At 35.9% G+C, this 19,782-nt stretch overlaps 1 protein-coding gene across 8 annotated transcripts in view; it reads right to left on the bottom strand.

Annotated features, from left to right (window-relative positions):
• The window catches only part of LOC142341864 (coiled-coil and C2 domain-containing protein 2A-like), a 145,852-nt gene extending 127,194 nt beyond the window's left edge, over positions 1–18,658 (bottom strand). For all 8 annotated transcript variants that reach the window (XM_075393141.1, XM_075393146.1, XM_075393142.1 and 5 more), the window contains exons 1-5: positions 18,634–18,658; positions 18,473–18,550; positions 17,728–17,977; positions 6,459–6,772; positions 1,211–1,475 (exon numbers count right to left, since the gene is read on the bottom strand). In XM_075393141.1, the coding sequence (XP_075249256.1) occupies positions 1,211–1,475; positions 6,459–6,772; positions 17,728–17,977; positions 18,473–18,550; positions 18,634–18,654 (928 nt within the window). In that variant the 5' untranslated portion in view covers positions 18,655–18,658. The remainder of the gene's footprint in view (positions 1–1,210; positions 1,476–6,458; positions 6,773–17,727; positions 17,978–18,472; positions 18,551–18,633) is intronic.
• Positions 18,659–19,782: the final 1,124 nt, after the last annotated feature.

Here is a 19,782-nt window from a genome sequence, read left to right as displayed (position 1 = left end):
ATAAATATTGGCTTAAAGATAGGGTGGCACAGATAAATTTAAGAGATGATAAATGTGATAGAATTGGTCCGAAAATTGTCTTCTACGCCAAAAATTTCTGCCTTCTCATCAGTTTCGTGGCAGTTAGAGACCAGTCAAACTCTTACAGAACTTCTCCGAGACTTAAGTTGGTTTGGCCTCAATTGCTTCAATTAAAGTAAGCAAAGTCATTTTGAGGACGCGGAAAGTGATGTGTGGTTAATCAATATTCAGGCCAGTGAACAAAACTCGGTCATTTGGAAGCATAAAAAGTTCTGAGCGAAGTCGTACTGAAACTCAGAGCACAAGAACTGCACAGAAAAACTAACTGTCCGTGTGCTCTACTGGGTTAACCTGTTTCTAAGGAAACGACTCAAATCCATTTGACAAAAAATCGATTAACCAGAACCAGAAAATTGTCCTAAAACACCAACGTGACCCAAATAACTGTTACAAACCTTCTTTGAGAGCAACTAACATCTCTCTTACAACATCTACGATCTAAAATTTTGGCCGACGACTGCGGCTGTAACTACCTTCAAAATGCAGAGTCGTAATCTGTCTACTGATGAAAGCCAAATTTGCCAGAACAGGTAGTTAGACTTTAACTAAGTGTATGTCAACCTTCAAAGTCAAAACATAACCAACCGACTAACGTCGGGCGAAATGCTCTCAAACAACCGGCGAGCGGTTGGCTTCGTCAATAGCTAGGCACGGTTTAGTGAGGCTAGCTTTAGCTTAACTGAAGAAGGGGCGTAAGTGAGCGCAGCAGGGGGGGGGGGGGTTGCACCGGGGATAAAGCAGGGGGGGGGGAGGGAGGGAGTCATTCTCTAACCGCCCTACACACCATAAGTATGTCTTCAAAACAGTTTCTGCGAATCGCATACTTAAAGACTAATGAGCTGAAAGGCTCTAAGAGCACTTAATGCCCGCTGGGCGCTACCGGTTTATCCCGTGTTTGAGGACGAAAACTCAAATGCGTCAGACGAAAAATTGGTCAAGCAAAAAATTGCGTAAAAAGACCGACAGGACTAATATAATTGCTACAAACTCCGTTTGAGAGCAATTAAAGTCAAACTTCATACTAAATCGTTTAAAACTTCAAAGAGAATCCGAACAATAGGTGGCCAAAAATTGTTGGCCAGAAAGTTAGGTGAAAAAACGGGCTGTGTTTTTAGAGGAAAGATCACACCTGGTCGCATAGTTGGGACAAAGTATCGACTTTCTTCATCTTCCAATCGCTTTCTATTCGGGACATACTCTGGTGGTCGTTTCAACACAATGGAATCCAGGTCAAACAGGGTAGCTGCAGTCTTCACTTTAACCTCTCCGCCCTCTTCCCCAGTGACCTCCTCTACAACAGCCGGTTCTTCTTTTTCTGGTTCCTCGAGATCGGCAGGGTCGTCCCATGTTTTGGTGAAAAAGTCGTAGCATTCCTGCTCTGACGGTATCTCGAACTAAAAACCATCCAATAATTTGACAGGTCTTCCCATTATAGCCCCCCCTCTCCCAGCTTAATGGTCATATAACCTATACCACCCATCAAGGTAATTATACCATACTGGGGAGGTCCATAATTTCGTGGAGGGGTGGGGGTGCTATAAGACCCAATTTGACAGCTATTTTATGCTCTTGGAAAGCCAATTTTTACCAAAAATTAGGACCATTTAAACGATTTAACTGTTCATAGTATTATCTTCTCGGGACAAAATTTATAAAGTTGTAATGCTTAACATCCATGTAACTTTCAAACAATAATAGATCTTCGATCAATTTGGTCAGCATGTTAATTGATAGCCAAAAACCTACTGAAATTCATACACCTTATCAATGATATCTGTTAACTAAAATGGCTAATACCAACTTAAGTAATTGTTACGTGACTCTGCTTGAAGTCAATGATAACTTCTGGAGTTTATTGAGAACCGCGAAGCAGTTAGAGATATTAAGTCGGAATTTTAAAGTGACTTCTGCAGTCACGTAACCATGCTGCTAGGGAAAAATGGAAGTCAACTTCTGGCTAAGTAGTAACTTCTGGCATTTTAACGTCTGGCTTTGCCGACTTTTGGCATTATAAATGTGCACGTGGGTGTTTTAATTAGCTATGAAAGATTGTCTGCTCAAAGGGAAATAAAAACTCGTGCAAAAATGTTATCAGCTCTTTGTCTAGATATTTGCAAAAAAAATCAAACGTTTAAAACTATAGTTTTATATAACCCACCACGCTCGAACAAAATTGAATTTGTCAATATGACGGATAAGTTGTTAGAAAATCTAAGTTCGAGCAACAGGTCAGTCATTATTTGTGGTGATATGAATTTGGATATTATGAAAAATAATTTGCTGAGCAGAAATTACTTGAACAGCATTAAAGCAAATGGTTTCTGTATTTCCTCTCACGAACCAACAAGTTCAACTAATGAGTACAGTTCTTGCTTGGACCATTTCATTTATCAAAATTTGGGTAGGTAAGCATGTTTCTGTAGAAGTCCCTGAACGTGAATAATCCCGTTATTCTAACGTGACGAACAAGTGAAGACATAAAAAAATTGATTTAATGTTCCGAGATACTAGCTTTATAAAAAATCAGGATGCTGTGAGCCGTTATAAAATGGCATTGGAAGCACATCTTAACAAAAACAGTGGCATTATTTACAAAAGTGTCGATCCTTGCAACGCTTTCCACATTTAACCAACTTTTTCTTAAAGAGACAGAAGACTTTGCTCCTTTAAAAAGTAACAAAAAGTTCCGAAGTGGTTTGATAATAGGTTAAAAAATTTACGCCAAAAAAGAAAGCATGCTTATTATAAATATAAAGAAAACAAAAATAACAATGACCTGCTGAAGAAATTCAACGAGTGTAGAAGAAGGCTAGAAAAGCAATTAAAATTGCGCAAGAAACACTTCTATCTAAATTCTTTCCAAAAAAGTTTAGGAAACTCTAGTGACTTTTAAACTACTCAATGAGATTAAAGGCAAATTATATAAATCACAGAATTTTCCAATCCTAAGCAGCTGTTATCAGAAGTTTGATGAACATTCGGATAAAAATAATGCAAACGAGTTCAACAATTTTTTTGCTTCCATAGGACATCAAGTCAGTAGGCACCTAAATAAAAGTTTCCAACCTCCTTTTCCTAGACGCCAATGCTCCATGTATCTTTACAAAACTATTGCGAGAGAGGTGGGGGATATTTTAACTAATCTTGACAACAAATCATCTTCAGGTGTTGATGATATAAGTAACTTACTAATCAAATTATCTTCAGATGTCATCAACCCCTACCTAGTGTTTCTGATAAATTTTTCATTTGACAAAGGTATTTTTCCTAAAGAACTGGCTCGAGCAAGAGTTCTCCCACTGCAAAAAGAGGGGTCTAAACTTGACCAAAATAATTATAAGGCCAATTTCACTTGTAGTTTTCAGTAAAATTTTTAAAAGAGCTATGTACAATCGCGTGTACCAATATTTTGAGAAATTCTCTTTATTTTATGAGAAGCAGTTTGGTTTTAGATCTAAGCATAGTGTAATTGATGCACTAGTTGAGCTAACCGAAACTGTTCGCATGAGACAACAACATTCGACTATAGTTAGTTTCTTTTTGGATTTAAAAAAAGGCTTTTGATACTATCAATCATAAATTTCTTTTGGAAAAACTAGAGAGATATGGAATTAGAGGCAACTGCTGGAAATGGTTTAACTCTTATCTGAGTAATAGAATGCAGCAAGTTGTAATTAATGGTACTTCTTCTGATTGGTGCGAAATCAAAAACGGTGTTCCTCAAGGATCGATTTTGGGCTCTCTTCTGTTTTTAATATAAATAAACGACCTTCCTTTAGTCTGTAAAAATGTTGAAATTTTACTTTTTGCTGACGACACTAACATAGACGCAGTTGGGTGCTCTGTTGAAAATATAAAGTCAGATTTAGATAGCATAAACTTTTGGCTTGAGAGTAACAAGCTTGTGCTTAATCTTAGTAAAACAATTCAACTTAACTTGAAAAAAGGCCCGGCAAATCTTAGTTTCCAATTAAACAAAACTGACATCAAAGTTGAGCAATACTGTAAATATATTGGGGTAAAAAAAGATAATAAGTTCTTCTTTCGAGCTCATATCGATCATGTGCAAAGTAAGCTAAGTAAACAATGTGGTATACTAGTAAAACTCAGACATTATGTTCCTCGGAATGAACTAATGTCTTACTACAATTCGAATGTGACACCACTAATTCAATATGGTGCCTTGATTTATGGTTGCTGTACCTACTCACCGCTTCTACCGATCTACCTATTGCAGAAAAAAATTTTAAAAGTAACATATTTTAGAAAAAAGGCGATCACTGCGATGATATTTTTGAGGCACTCGTTGACTACCTACGAGTTACACATATACCAATTAATTAAATTTTTTCTGAAATCAATCAATGGTCTACACCAGCAATATTTCTGCAATAATTAGTTTCAATTTAAATCGAACGACCGGAGAACCAGAAGTGGGATTCTTAACTTGCTAAAGGAACCATTTTTTAAAAAGAAGTTGGAGCGCAATTCAATACGTTTTAGAGGTGCTAAACTATAACATAGCTGGCAGATTGCCAGAAAATAGCCGCAATAGATTTGTGGATCGGCAGTCTTAAAAAAACAGTAAAAACGACAGACCAAAAAAATTCGTCTTTTCATTGAAGGCTGATCTGTTACATTTTGATTAAAAATCTGTTTAAGTTATTGCTGCCTCTATTAGCTGATCTCAAATAACCTTCATTTAGAGTGACACACACCCATTTGACCTTATCTCTTTGAATTAAAGTAAATAAAAGTCAATTTCAAAGTGAGGAAGTCATTTTTGAGAGTGAGGTAAGTCAAGTGTGACCAAAAATTTAATCGCGCGCATGAACGAAAAAACTCGCTCCACTAAGAGCGAAAAATGACGTCACACATGCAGTTCAGTTGAAATTGCATGAACGAATGAACAAAAAGTGGCTGTGACGTCATATGGTCGTAACAAAAATCATGACGACGAAATAAAAAAACATAGCAGGACAAGTCCTGACGTACAATTCACAGAATTTTCATTGACTAAACAGAAAACTAGACCTATAACGGACTATGAATCGATTGGGAAAACTATTTAGAAAAAAATCCGATCCAAAAAATCGAAAAAACAGAAATAATCAAAGTGAAATTGCCGCATGTGAACAAAAAACCACTATCGATAAAGCGAATTTTTGTTCAAACACCGTATTCTCACTCTACTTTAAAATTAGAGTGAAAAAATTTCAGGCCGCAAAACCACTCGCTTTTTCGCTCCATTTCCTGTTTCGACGTGACCAAAATCACTACTCCAATTTGACTTCAAAAATCATGAAAATGTGTGAACAGATCTTAAAAAGACAGCGCCCCAATACAATTCAAATTCTTTGACAAGTCCTGACGTACAATTCAAAGAATTTTCATTGACTAAACAGAACAACTACACCTAGAGTGGACTATGAATGAATTGAGAAAACCATTTTTAAAAAAATCAGATCTAAAATAAAAAAGAAACAAAAAATCAATGTCAAAATTCCACATATGAACAAAAAAACATTAGCGAGAACTGAAAATTTATTTCAAACAAAAAACTAGGCCTAGAATGAGCTGTGAATGGATTGGAAAAACCATTTAGAAAAAAATCCGATCAAAAATCGAAAAAACAGTAAAAATCAGAGTGAAATTGCCGCATGTGAACAAAAAACCACTACCGAATTTTTGTTTAAACACCATTTTTGCACTCTACTTTAAAATTAGAGCGAAAAAATTTCAGGCCGCAAAACCACTCGCTTTTTCCCTCCATTTCCTGTTTCGGCGTGACCAAAATCACTACTCCAATTTGACTTCAAACATCATGAAAATGTGTGAACAGATCTTAAAAAAAAAGACAGCGCCCCAATACAATTCAAATTCTTTGAATTGTAAAAAGACAGCGCCCCAATACAATTCAAATTCTTTGAATTGTAAAAAACCAAGAGAAGGCCAATAATAGCCCCAGCTATCGCTGTGTGGCTATTAATAACAAATTAAAGATAATGCACATAATTCCCGCTAATTTAGATAATGGTAGCCAAGCTGAGGTGACAAGTTTCTCTCATAAATTGAAAAACTCATATCTGGTGTCGAACTACGAGCTAATTAGATTCGTTTTTAACTGAAGCGAACAACAATGTTGAACATGTGCTACTCTAGTTTATTGAATTGATGTCCTATCTGAATAATTTGTTAATTTGTGCTATATTTTGCATGTATTGAACGAAGGTTTATCAAGTCATCGTTGTCAGTAATTTATTGGGCAATTGAAAAAGAAGATCGCTCTGATCTCGTTATTTGTCCACGTTGCTTGTTTATTATTCAACAACGAAATTAATTCTTTCTTTCTTTCTATCAACGAATAAAACCTTCACCTTTTTCTTAGCTTCCCGGACAGCCTCTCTAAATCTGCTCCGGGTCTTCAGAGTCTTTTCCAGCTCCTCCCCTCTCGCAATCTCTTCCTCAGTTTCAAACCGAGTCACCATACTCTTCCCCCTCAAAGACCTGAGTCGTTTAGACACCGACGTTGTCTGAGCTACAGATTCCGACTCTTCGGCCCTTTTCGTTTCTTTCACCTTGTCTAGCTTTGCCTGTAGTTTTTTCTGCAGAGCCGCTTTGTGTTTGGACGGTTTTGCAGTATCAGTTCTAATTTCTGGGATTTCTGAGGTGTCATCGCCAACAGCAGTGCCTGATAAACAAAAAATAATTCGTAATTTAGGCAGATGAACTTTGAGGTCCTGGAATTTTAATACACGAAAATGAAGCCGGCAGACAGTTAAAACATTAACATAGCCGGCAGATTGCCGGAATAGCTGCGAAAGAATAGACCTGCGTGCCATATAATAGAGATAGGAACAGATACAGATCTAAATTGAAAAAAAAAATCGACGCCGATCAAAAAACTAGGCTAAAAACATTCAGCGATAAATTAATAAAGCTTGTTAAAATTCATTCCACGGAAGCCTCTTATTAGGGACCTTTACTGCACATAGGAGTTCCTTTGACCTTAAACAAATTCAAATTAAACTTAAGTTTTAAAGAGCAAAAGTCATTTTATTGAGTGAGGTAAGTCACGTATGATCAAAATCTAATCACGCAAATAACCTAAAAACTTTTGCTAAAGCGAGTGAGAAATGACGTCACGCGCGCAAATGCCGTTAGTGAGAGGAAGAAGTCATTCAGAAAATTTGACTTTTTCAGCTTTGCTATGTGAACAAATGTAAAGCGAAAAAAGAGCGTCAGACGACGAAACAAAAAAACATAGCAGGACAAGTCCTGACGTACAATTCAAAGAATTTTCATTGACTAAACAGAAAAACTAGACCTAGAATGGACTATGAGTGAATTGAGAAAACCATTTTAAAAAAATCAGATAAAAAAATAAGAAAAAAAAACAAAATCAATGTCGAAATTCCGCATGTGAACAAAAAAACCACTAGCGAGAAAATTTACTTCAAACAAAAAACTTGGCGTAGAATGAGCTGTGAATGGATTGGGAAAACCATTTAGAAAAAAAATCCGATCCAAAAAATCGAAAAAACAGTAAAAATCAGAGTGAAATTGCCGCATGTGAACAAAAAACCACTACCGAGAAACCGAATTTTTGTTTAAACACCATTTTTGCACTCTACTTTAAAATTAGAGCGAAAAAAATTCACGCCGCAAAACCACTCGCTTTTTCGCTCCATTTCCTGCTTCGGCGTGACCAAAATCACTACTCCAATTTGACTTCAAAAATCATGAAAATGTGTGAATAGATCTTAAAGACAGCGCCCCAATACAATTCAAATTCTTTGAATTGTAAAAAAAACCAAGATCACCGCAATATAGCTACGCTCAGCTTACAGCTTCGCAGCTATAAAAAGACTTCAAATAAATAGTATAGTGCGCTCATTTTCTATATGATTTCTGCAGCTTCGTAAAAACAAAGGAAATAGGTGAAAGATGGAGGAGGGGGTTGGGTAGGTGGGAGCAGTAGTCAGTTGGGTGTAGGTTAGTAATGCTTACAATAATTGCTTTAAAATTTCTTCGAGAGCAATTAACCCAAAGCTCGGATCAATGATTAAAATATGTTTTTGTCAGAAATCATTTTGAAATAAAAACTAAAACGCTCTGAGCTAGAAAAGAGTTTCGATAAGAGAAACATTTATCTTTGGTTCATAAAGTAATTCAGAATTGTGATGGTTTTTGACATCAAAATAGAAACCATAATATGATTATGATCTAGACAGCTCACGCGACCAATCAAAACAGAGCCCGCATATTGCGAAAAAGAGCAGCCTTTGAGGACCTTGATGCACATCGTGATTGAAACAGAAAATGGAGACAGAAGAGACTGAATTGACTGAATTTTCTTCCTAGTGTCAAAAATCTCTAATTTGGTGTGCAGTTGCAGTTAAATTCTAAAATTATACTTAATTCACCTTCCAAATTTAAAGCTATTAAGCTTAATACCAATGTCAGCTAGCAATCGCTCTAATGAACTTTAACCTAATGCACTTTGATTTAATGACCGGTCTCTATCGGTTTATCCCGCTTCCTTTTAATTTTTCTCTTTTTGCCATTAATCTATTCAATACATTGCGTAATTAAATGGGTGAAAGAATTGGAAATCCATTCAGTTGAGACAAGGCGCGAGGTAAATCACAAAACAGACATGTAAAACGGAAATCGTGACAGGTAAAACGGAAAACGTGACCAAAAGGTACAGCGAATTAAAAAAAACTTCACGGTCTAACCTAACGGACCTAATGCAACTTATACTTGAATATACTAAATACTTTGAAACATCAACCAGAAAAACTACATGAGAAATTCAACTGACAAAAATTCAAAAAGCATCTTAAAAACATACTTTAATATGCGGCCCCGAAACAACTGTCAGAAAATGACTTTGTAATACAAGAATACAGGCAGTTTGAAACAAATTATTGCCAATTGACCGATAATCAAACCCGTACACAAAGAGGAAACCGAGGAATGCGGAAGTTGAAGGCCAAAAGAAAAAAAACTGTCTAAGATTGGATCAATTTCTCTACAAAATAATGCAAGTAACGAAAATGCAACTTCCAAGCCAATAATCGGAGAAAAATTTTCATCAAATTGTTTTTGGATCACTCACCCCACACTTTTTAGAAAGACATTAACACATATAAAAAAAGTAAAGAAATTTGTAATCTAATTTTCAAGTGTCTTATCATAATAATAATACCAAAAAAATGCTCTTAGATAAAAATAGCAGAGAAGATTACGAGAAACAAAAAATTTGAAATAAGTCAAAAAAGTTAAAGAAAAAAGACAAAAATACACTCGATTTTAACAAAAAAAACTCAAAATTGAAAAAAATAGCAGGGCAATTGCCAAAAAATAGCCGACGTTGCCAAACGTCGTGATTGAAACAGAAAAAGAAAAAAAGAGATAGAAAATGACGAAAAATTTAATAAATAGAGATACTAAAACTACCTAATTCAGCTTCTAAACTGAAAGCTATTAAGCCTAATGTCAGCTAGCAATCGCTCCAGCGAACTTTGATAACCTAATGCACTATGACCTTATGACAGGGCTTTATCGGTTGATCCCGTTTCTTCTAATTTTCCTCTTTTGACTTTGAATGTATTCATTACATTGCGTGAAAGAATTCAAAATCCATTCAGTTGAAATAGTGAGTGATGCAAGTCAGAAGTCAAGCGTCAAAATCGTGACTAATGTAAAACGAAAAACGTGCTCAAAAGGTAAGGCGAAATTTAAAAAAAGGAGAGCGCCTAAAAAATGATTTTAACCACAAAACTCCCTAAAACCTATCAAAACTTTTAAAAACACATACAAAAATTTCTTAAAAAGCTTAAAACAAGGCAAAATGGCACAATTGACACCAAGAGTAAAAATTCCTTGAAAAGGTCAAAAATGTTTCCAAACGCTCTAACACCAGTTCAGAAAATTGAGAAAGTTGAAGTTAAAATTTGAAAAACTGCTTTCAAAATAACGCGCGTGCTCATTCCTTAAACTTTGCTCGCTCAGTGAAAAATATTTCACACCTACTTTTCTCGCTCTCTCTCAAATAAGCGACATGAACAGAAAACCAATCTTTCTTTTCGTAGCTCTTCAGCAAATTGACCTAAACACTTTAATTTCAAGCCCTTCATTTCCTATTTTGAATACACTCCAACAAAATTGCCAATAAAAAAGACAATCCACAAACACTCATCTTCGAGTCGTAAAAAGGGAGAGCTCTTAAAAAACAGCCACTGAGAGGCTGACGACGGCTATTAAATATAATAACTTGAAGACTCCCAAAATTCTTGTCAACTCAATTCTCTGTTGAGAAACAATAGTGAGAAAAAAGCGTTTAATAGCTCCAAGACTGAAAATCGTTTTTCGCCGAAATTTGCCACCTGTTATAAATTTAAAAATTTGTAATAAAATAAGTCAGTGAAATCTTTGGACAGTTAAATCAATGAAATCTTTGAAAAGTTAGCATTGAGCAAGCGGCTTGGCAACTTAAATTCGGTCGTAAAGTCAACAAGAGCAGGGCAAATCAAAAACTTTCCCAGCAAATTGGATTGAATCTACAAATTATATATATATATATATATATATATATATATATATATCAGCACTACACTTTGTCATCTCAATAATCACTGTTGACTAAACTAATTAACATCGGAAGAACCACTTTGAACATTACATTTCGTATTTCATTAACTTTAAAATTCATTCCCCAAATTTTTCAAAAAATCATTAAAAACCAGGTCGTTCACTGTCTTGAGTAAACAATGGTTCAAAATTTTCCCTCACTGTCTGCTTATGCCTGGGACAGGCTCGTGCGTGATTAAGAAGGAAGAATGCGACAAGTTCATCCCCAATCAAAATACCTAATAATGATTTGACTTAATGATTTACCTTTTAATGATTACCTATTAATAAATACCTATTAATGATTTGACTTAAAGCTAGCAGGTAAACGAGCCTGTATCAGTGAAACGATAAAGAATGCTGACGGCCACACAGTTCAGGACACAAAAGAGAGAAATGAAGATTGGGCAAACCATTTCGAGCGTCTCCTGAACCGCCCACCACCAGCTGTTACCATGATAACTGACAAGTCGTTCAAACCCGTCTCAGAGGTTGGCATAGATCTTCCGACGACCTGGGAAGCAAAAGAAGCCATAAATAAACTAAGAAACAAAGCCGCCGGATTGGACAACATTCTTCCCAAGCTGTATCTGGAAGGAAGCAATGCAGTTACACGTAGCATAACCCAACTCCTGCAACGTATATGGGCTAGCGAATCGATGCCATCCGAACGGAAAACCGCACTATTAATTCCTCTGTTCAAGATGGGCGATAAAACCAACTGCACGAATTACAGAGGTATCTCGTTTCAAACTATTGCTTTTAAGATACGAAGCAGTTATGAAAAAAAGATTGGAACCGTTATATTGCGGACGGCCAAACCAAGCCGGTTTCAAGTCGAACAAAGGATGTAGAGACCAAAACTTTGCAATTCCGCAGATTCTGGAGCAGCGCGAAGAGCTAGGAGAATAATTTATTTAATCTTCATAGATTTTAAAGCAGCTGCTTTCGACAGCCTCGATCGGATGTGCATTTGGAACATCTGCAAAAATCTCGGACTTCCCGAAAAAGCTTCAAACGTTTTCAAAGCAATGTACTCCGAAACCTACATTCAAGTTCGAGTTTATAACGCAATGTCCCGCAAATTCAAAATTTTCAGGAGTTAGGCAAGGATCCATCCTTTCCCCTTTTTTGTTTAATCTTACTATTGACTGGATAAGGGAACAAGCGCTTTCAAATAATTTATTCGGCATTACTCTAGAAAACATGGGGTAACAGATCTTGATTTTGCAGATGATATTTGTCCAATAGACGACAATGGTAAGAACGCACAGAAGCTACTTGATAATGTTACTAACAATGCATCGCTTTTGGGCCTACAACTGAACGTTGGAAAAACCAAATTCTGCTCCAATGATGAATACCAGAAATTCTTTGTATACGGCGAAGAACTAGAGCGTGTTGATGAATTCACACATCTGGAAAGCAAAAATAAATTAGACGGCAATCTAACATCGGAAGTCAAAGCTAAAATTGGAAAAGCCGCAGGAAGCTTTAATAAACTGAAGAAAATATGGAACCAAAGAAACATTCCTCAATCAATCAAAGTCAAGTTATATAAGGCATGCGTGAGAAGTGTACTTTTATACGGATGTGAAAGTTGGCCAATGAAAGAATGTGACCTCAAAAGTTTAGTCTTTTGAAAACCGCTGCCTACGACGATGTCTCCACCAAGGGCAAGACCTCCCTAGAGAATTAGTATCGTCCGTTGCGAAATGCGATCTGATTCTCTTGACCATAAGAAAACGCCGAATGAAATGGCTGGGACATGTTCTACGCATGAAACCATCTGACATTTCCAACGCAGTATTGGAATTTGAAAAAGGCGAGAATTGGAAAAGAGCTCCTGGAGGAAAACGAAAAAGCTGCAGAACAAATGTCCGAGGCGATCTGAAAAAAAAACAAGTTAAGACTCCAAAACTGTCATTGAAAAATTGGGAAAAGCAATGGTTTGATTCGACCAAGGAAATGGCTGGATGTCGTAGTCAGTGGAGAGCGCTTATTAGAGACATGAATTTGGCGGGCTAAGGACAGCATTGTCTAAGCAGCCCAATTTGGATTTGGATTTGACTTAATCAAAGGCAAAAGACCAGTCAAATGACTATCAAATGATATCACGATGCAAATTATTTGAGGAACAGTAGAGGTAACTAAGTAAAATTGTTGTCCTTTAAATTTTGAAGGGTGATCTAAATGTAGCAAGAAAATTTAGAGCAAAGGATTTGGAAAATTTGATAAGACGTAGCAACTGAATCGGTAGTCGGCTATTAACGACCACAAACATAACCCACTAATTATCTGACAAATTGCTCTCGAACGACTCACCGAGACTCGATTTTATTGTGCATGTTACAGTCGGGAGACGGAAGTAGAGGGCAATAGGTTTTACTGGGAGGCTTTAAATGACGGTATTAGAGCTTACAAAGGCCTTTTTTGTTTGTATTTTAGTAAAAAGTCACAATTTGAATTCAGTTGCTCGAAATTCCCAATGAGAGAGCACTTTAGCAAAAACAATGAAGTCATATATCATAAATTTTACTCGAGAAGTCAAAACAGTAGCAAATTGATTTTGAACAGTCAGTAGCTTGGCATTTCGTTTGAGAGCAACTGATGAATCTAAAAACAAAATCTAAATAACAAAGGGTAGTTCAACTTAAAAGTCGAAAGTTTTACTCGAAAATTGTAGCCGACAGATAACACGTACGGAACGCAGAAGAGTTTGAGTTAAAAACGGATTGTACCCGAAACGGAAAGTCCTTGAGAAGCCTCGTCTTGACTGTTTCGCTCAGTTGATGAAAAAAAGCTTAAATTGCTTCACATTGTTATAATTTATTTCGCTTCCATAATAAACCAGATGCGGGGACGAAATGCTCTCGAAAGACTGTCGCGCGGCATCTTTTAGTTTTTGATTTAAAGGAGATAAATATATTAAAATTTGTCTATTTTTTTCAACTTTCCCGCCTTTTCACCTTTCAAATACAATCAGAATCTAAATTACAGCTGTATGTGGCTCCAAGAACAAAACATCAGCAAATTCCAGTACAAAATGACAGAAATAAGTGCCAAAAATATCAATTTTTTTATTCTGCTTGTCCAACAATTTTTTCCAGCAAGGCATTTGAAGAATGCGGACGACGTTATTTAGTTATCACAGCTCAAAAGCGATTCGAGCATTTCTTCATTTCTTTTAGAAATTTTTCATTTCTTTTAGAATCAATTAGGAGACATTACATTATCAACAACCTGATACATTATCAACCTGATATTTCTTGTTAAGCTGCAGATAATCACTTCTTCTGGCAGCGACAAAAATAGCAACATCCTCGAAAACTTCTTGAAAATACGACGGATTAAGCCCTAATTTTCTTTTTTGATTTCCGTTTTGCTTGATTTCCGTGCAGTAACATTCAGTATTCTCTGGTTCTCTTATAAATATTTAATTTATCCCCGAAAAGTACCAAGAAATGATCTTTATATTGATTAATTAAGTAAAAATTATGCATAGAAAATAATTTTCGAAAAGAAAAGTTCAAGGCTTTCAAAAAAGCAAAAGCGAAAATTAGATGAAACACCTATCAAACCTGAAGGGGACTTTTAAATTTGTTCGTGCTTTCAGGCGAGAATTAAAAGGTTTTATAAGAAAAAGGCCTAATAATGTTCTCTTTTAGTCGTTACTAGCGTCAATCTTTGTTTTTAGCGAATCAATCCACTTCTTTTAGGTTGAGCATGATGACATGTAGCCCGTCAGTTGAAAAAGTTTTTCGTAAAAGAAACTATACCAAATAAAAAATTGTAGAAATGTTTCCTTTCAGAGCCTTGTTACTGAGAGGACTATTCGTTCCGGCTCTCACCTGCGCTTACTTAGAATTAAGTGGGTATTAACTCAAGATTTTCTTCAAGTCCTATGAGGACGTAACAGTTCCGAAATTTGCAGGCCGGAACGCAATGTAGAAATTAACAGCAAAAACATACTTTTCAATGTGTTTCGCACCTTTAGCTTTCTGATTTTTTTTCGATGAACGCAGCAATAATACTTTTTATAATGATCAACGTATTAATTATGCACGTGAAAAATTATAGTAGCTGTATAAATCAGAACACGTTTCCTCGATCATATAATTATTTCCTATTTACTTTTTTCAATATTTTATTGATGAGTTGGGACATTATAAGTGAGCGCAAATTATCGATCCTCCATAATGTTCCAACATTTAAAAAACGGAGGAATATATATGTGAGGCTGGCTTTTTTCTTCAGTCAAATTTTCACCTTTTGTTTACGCATCGTAGAGAAAGAAGGGAAGACACAACTATCTGGCCCTCAGGACCAAGTTTCCATTTTTATTTAAAAGCATCAGAAATTTGAAAAAGGAGATTTAGAAGGAAAAATTGAGAAGGAAAAAGAACGATCGCTCGGAGGCGGGACGGGGAGGTTTAAATCGCATTGTAATTAAAGACAGAAACAAACGAAAAATACGGTATTAAAATTTGTGAGGTTAAATGTAGATTTTTCAATAATGCTTTAGAGTTTCAAGCCTAAAAATTAACAAATTAACTGATACGACCGAAAAACTTCAAAAATGGTGGAAAAATTTGGTTTCTTCTCAAGCAATGTTCATAGACATTTCTATCTGTGTTTCTGTTTTGTGCTGGTTAAAAACTATTGTACAAAGCATTTTTTTCTGTATAAATTTTTTTAGGAACTATAACACTTCAGGCAATTTAGCTCCGAATATGAAAATTTGAAAACGTAAAATTAAAAGCAGAAAAAAATATTCTTCTCTAAATAGCAGAGTTATTTCACAGAGAATCTCAATTAATCAGAACTAACCAATTGAGTATTTTCAAAACCTTGTTCACAATTTAAAAAAGAAATCTCTTCCTATCTTTTTTATTAACAATCTTTATAATGTCAGACAAGATTGCCCAAACTAATATTCTCTAGCATAAGGAAAAACAATTGAATTTGAAAAATAAAGAGTTCATGGATTGACAGGTTGACAAAATATATGCTCACAATTTTTTGAAAATGAAAAAATTTGATATTTCTCTACGAACTGATCTTTTCCAGTCTTTGGGCGTTTCTGTAAATTGAAAAACTTAATCTTTAATTGATTGCGAAACTCCTCGTATGAAGAAAGAAAATTTCTTTTGAAAGGAAACTTACTCTTAATTTAAAGAGGGAAAAGGCCAATACATTAAATTTACTGGAAACTAACTCTCCTCAAAGCTACTGAATCAGAGGCTTTAAGAACAGTTTTCAACGTTCCTTTAATTGTGAAAAACAACGAGAGGTAGAGAGCAAAAGCTGTCAGAAGTATTGAAAAATTAAAATTTTTCTAAACATCTGTTATATCTCGCTTTCAAAACGTCTGCGTAATTTTTGCCAAAAGAAATCCGCTCCTAAATATTCCAAGTATTCCAGCCCTAAATTTTCAGAAGAAACAACAATCAGGACACAAATGAGCGATGACGAACATTGTGTGAATATCAGATGCCAAAAAACGTGTTTTTTTTTGGATGGCGAGGTTCGTATTTCTGCGCGTGCGCGCCTGTGTGGGTGTAAGTAAGGGTGTGAGTATTTTCAATGTGTCTATTATGTGATTAAGAGAGAGAGAAGGAGAGAGAGTTAGTGAGAGAGAAACATTTCCTTCAAATGTTATACACAAATCGAGGTAGAGAGTAGAGAACTGGCAAAAAGAAAAATTAAAATTTACAACAAAATGCAGATTTAAATATGTCCGGTCCATGTCAGTTTGTTTTTAAATCACTGATGACACATCTGCAATGTTTTGAAAAAAATAATTGCCCTCTTATGGTCAAGCAACATTAAAACTGATAAAAACTTCGAAAACCTTCAAACAGTTCATTTCAGATTTTACTATCAATTTTAAAATTGCCCAAAGAAGTCCAAACCTATTTTTCTAAGAAACAGTCAAGCCATATGAAACACGGTGACGAGAAAAGAGTACTGATTGAGTAATGATTAGATGTTTTGAGTAATGATTTGATGCCAAGAAGAAAATATTGAAAAGATAAGTTTTTGGTGGTGGGATTGTATCTGTATTTGTGCATGTGCGCGTTGTTTGGGTGTATTTATGGGTGTGTTCTTTAAGTGTGTGGTTTGTGTGTATGAGAGAGTGATAGTTAGTGTGAGAGAGAGTGCATTCAAATGTTAGACTCAAATAGAGGCAGAGTGCAAAAACTCAGAAAGAAAAATTAGAACTACTTAACATTTGCGACAAACTGCCGCTTCAAATGAGTCCAATGCCGGAACTCTGTTTTTAAATCCCGCTGATAAAACTGCTGCGACTTTTTGCAATTTAATTGCCTCAAAAAGTCAACACCTAGTTTTTTAGAAAAAAAACAAAGAAAAACTAAATTAACAGTGACAAACCTTGACTAGTGACCAACTGATACAATTTTTTTAAATCTGTTTTGGTAATGGGCTTTGCACGTGTTGGTGTTTTGTGTACTGCGTGCAGTTTGTGTGTGTTTGTATGATTTACTGTGTCTCTCTGATTGTAAAATAGTCATCTTTCTAGAGTCTGTTTTTTAAAGACGTCAAATTTTTGGTTCAAACAGTACAAGTACATTTCTCCAATGCATATAAGTTGCTTTCGGATACTCCCCACGGTTTCTCTGGCATAACTTCAAAGTTTTTTTTTTTAATGAGAGGTGTGTGGGAACATTCTGTGCTACGCACAGACTCGCGCGAGCCGTGTTGTTGAGCTTATTATACACTAACCCTCATATTAATGGAAAAATATAGATAAAACCACTTAAAATTGAAACACTTATCGTGATAAATGTGATAGTGATAGAGATAAACTTATCGTGATAAACTATCGGTGAATAAATTAGCGGCTTAGTTTATAATGAGCATTTTACATTTGCGAAAAGTTTGAAAAGGCAAAAATTTTGCGTAAAAAAGACATGTTTATAACAATTGCTTCAAATTTCGCTGGGGAGCAATTAATCAGAACAATAATCAATCACTATAACATACTTTCATCTGCTGTTCTAGAACTAGTTGGTCGCTCAACTGCTGAGCTGTCTGGGGCATCTTCGCTCCTATCTACTCTGGATGCAGTGTCATCAATTCTTTCCGGCCTCTCGTCTCTTGACACCGAAGCAGTTTCACCTTCCGTTGGTTCATCATGCTCTTGATCAGTTTTTGGTTTCCTTGCCTTCTTTGGTCGCTTTATAGTAATTTCTTTTGATGCTCCAAAGTCTTGGCTGTCCTCGAGAGTTCCCAGCTGAATCAAATAGTTTAGTTCGTGAGAATAAAACTTCTACCAAATGCCAAAAAAAGTTGAATGGTTAAAATATCAGGGAAATATTTGAATGTTAATTTATTTAGCCAGTGGCAACTGGTTATACCTTTATCAATTTTTTATCCAAAAAATGTGAATCCATGCTTTCAGAAGAACAAAAACGTTTATCAATAGTTTCGGATCTGTTATCAGTTTTGGATTAACAGTCGTCTGGATTAACTCTGAAACACCTGAAACCTGTACAACCAACATAATAACCACACTCGCCGCTTTTTGTAATTTATTATTTTGTGGGAATACAAGTTTTATTAGATCAATTTGAATTAAAGCTATCTCATTAAAATAAAATGTGTCTCTCTCGCCAAGCGACTAATGGTGAAATAAATCACCGGAGACAAAATGTCGCTTTTGTCTTTTAAGAGTTACTTGCTTTTTAAATAAAACAAAGATCTTCGAAACTCAAAAACTGAGTCCTACCTTCTTCACTGTCTTTTTATGTTTCTTCTGAAGCTTTCTTTTCAACTCCTCCCCCTCCCGCACCTCGTCATCCGTGAGCTGAAACAAGGGTAATACATTTAATGAAGGTTGTACCATCGCGATAATGTCATTTTTGGTTAAAATCAGGAATAAATAACAACCTGATCAGCTTCCACGGCCATTCTGCTATCTGAAACCAGAAAAATTGCTAGTCTGCGAAACAAAGGGTAGTTTAGTATGTCCCATCAACGCAAGCGAAGGGTTCGGAAACCTCAGAAATCAGCTGAAAGGTCAAGTTTTGATCATGCAGAGAAATGTAGGAAATTCGGGTCTTTCCCATTATAGCCCCCCCCCCCCCCAGCTTAGTGATCAGATAACCTATAGCCCCCCCATCATGATAAATATACCATAATGGGGGCTATATTTTCATGGTGGGGGGGGGGGGGGGCTATAATGGGAAAGACCCGGAAATTCTAGTTCGATGCGGCCAACATTAGCAAACAAATGCGCATTTTGAGTGCCTCGAGCAATCTGAATATTCATTTGAATGCCTAGATTTTTTTTCGACCGTCGATTTAAAAAAGGCTTATAGATCTTCACAGCAGAGCTAGGATTTCTGGAGGACACCAGTCGGGCCGAAAGCGCGTCTAGCCTAGCCTTGTAATTAAAAATAAAGCAGTGTAATTTCACGAACACATAGGTTGCTTCTTAACGCTTTCATAAAACGGATCTTTGAGCAAAATGCATTCTTTGAGCGAATCTTTTTTTTCTTAGAAATGTGCTATCCAATTGTTTTTGGGGAGCATAACACGGTGACATGGGGAAGGGCACATCCGACATTTGAAGCACTTTTTGCAATTTAATTTAAACCCGCAGTTTTTCATGTTTGACGACCTTTCGGCAATAAATCCTGGAACTATGGTCGTAGTAGAAGTAGAGGGGTCCCGGATGGGTTTTGCGGGTCGTCACCATTATATTTTGCTTTCCCTCCCATTATATAATGTTAAACAAACGATTTGATAACAAGGCGGCTCGCGCGAGACTGTGTAGCATAGTATGATCCAACAGACGTCTCACTCAAGTTTGCAAGAAACATCTTTTTTTAGACAGAGAGCTATTTCGAAGCTAAAATGAAAGCATTTTCCGTTGCAACCTTGAGTACGAGAAACCTAAGAATTTAGAACCCACATGTTGATACAATTTTACCAGACGCAAAATTAATTGCGTTGCACAAAATAAAAGAAACTTAAAGTTGAAAAGAAGCGCCAGTTGAAAACTTTTAGTTTAAGAAATGAATTAAAAAATTAAAG

The sequence above is a fragment of the Convolutriloba macropyga genome, chromosome 6 (assembly GCF_964194025.1).
Source record: "Convolutriloba macropyga chromosome 6, txConMacr16.3, whole genome shotgun sequence".
Classification (NCBI taxonomy): domain Eukaryota; kingdom Metazoa; phylum Xenacoelomorpha; order Acoela; family Convolutidae; genus Convolutriloba; species Convolutriloba macropyga.
The sequence above is the reverse complement of the archived record's forward strand: the minus strand, read 5'-3'. Positions and strand labels throughout refer to the sequence as shown.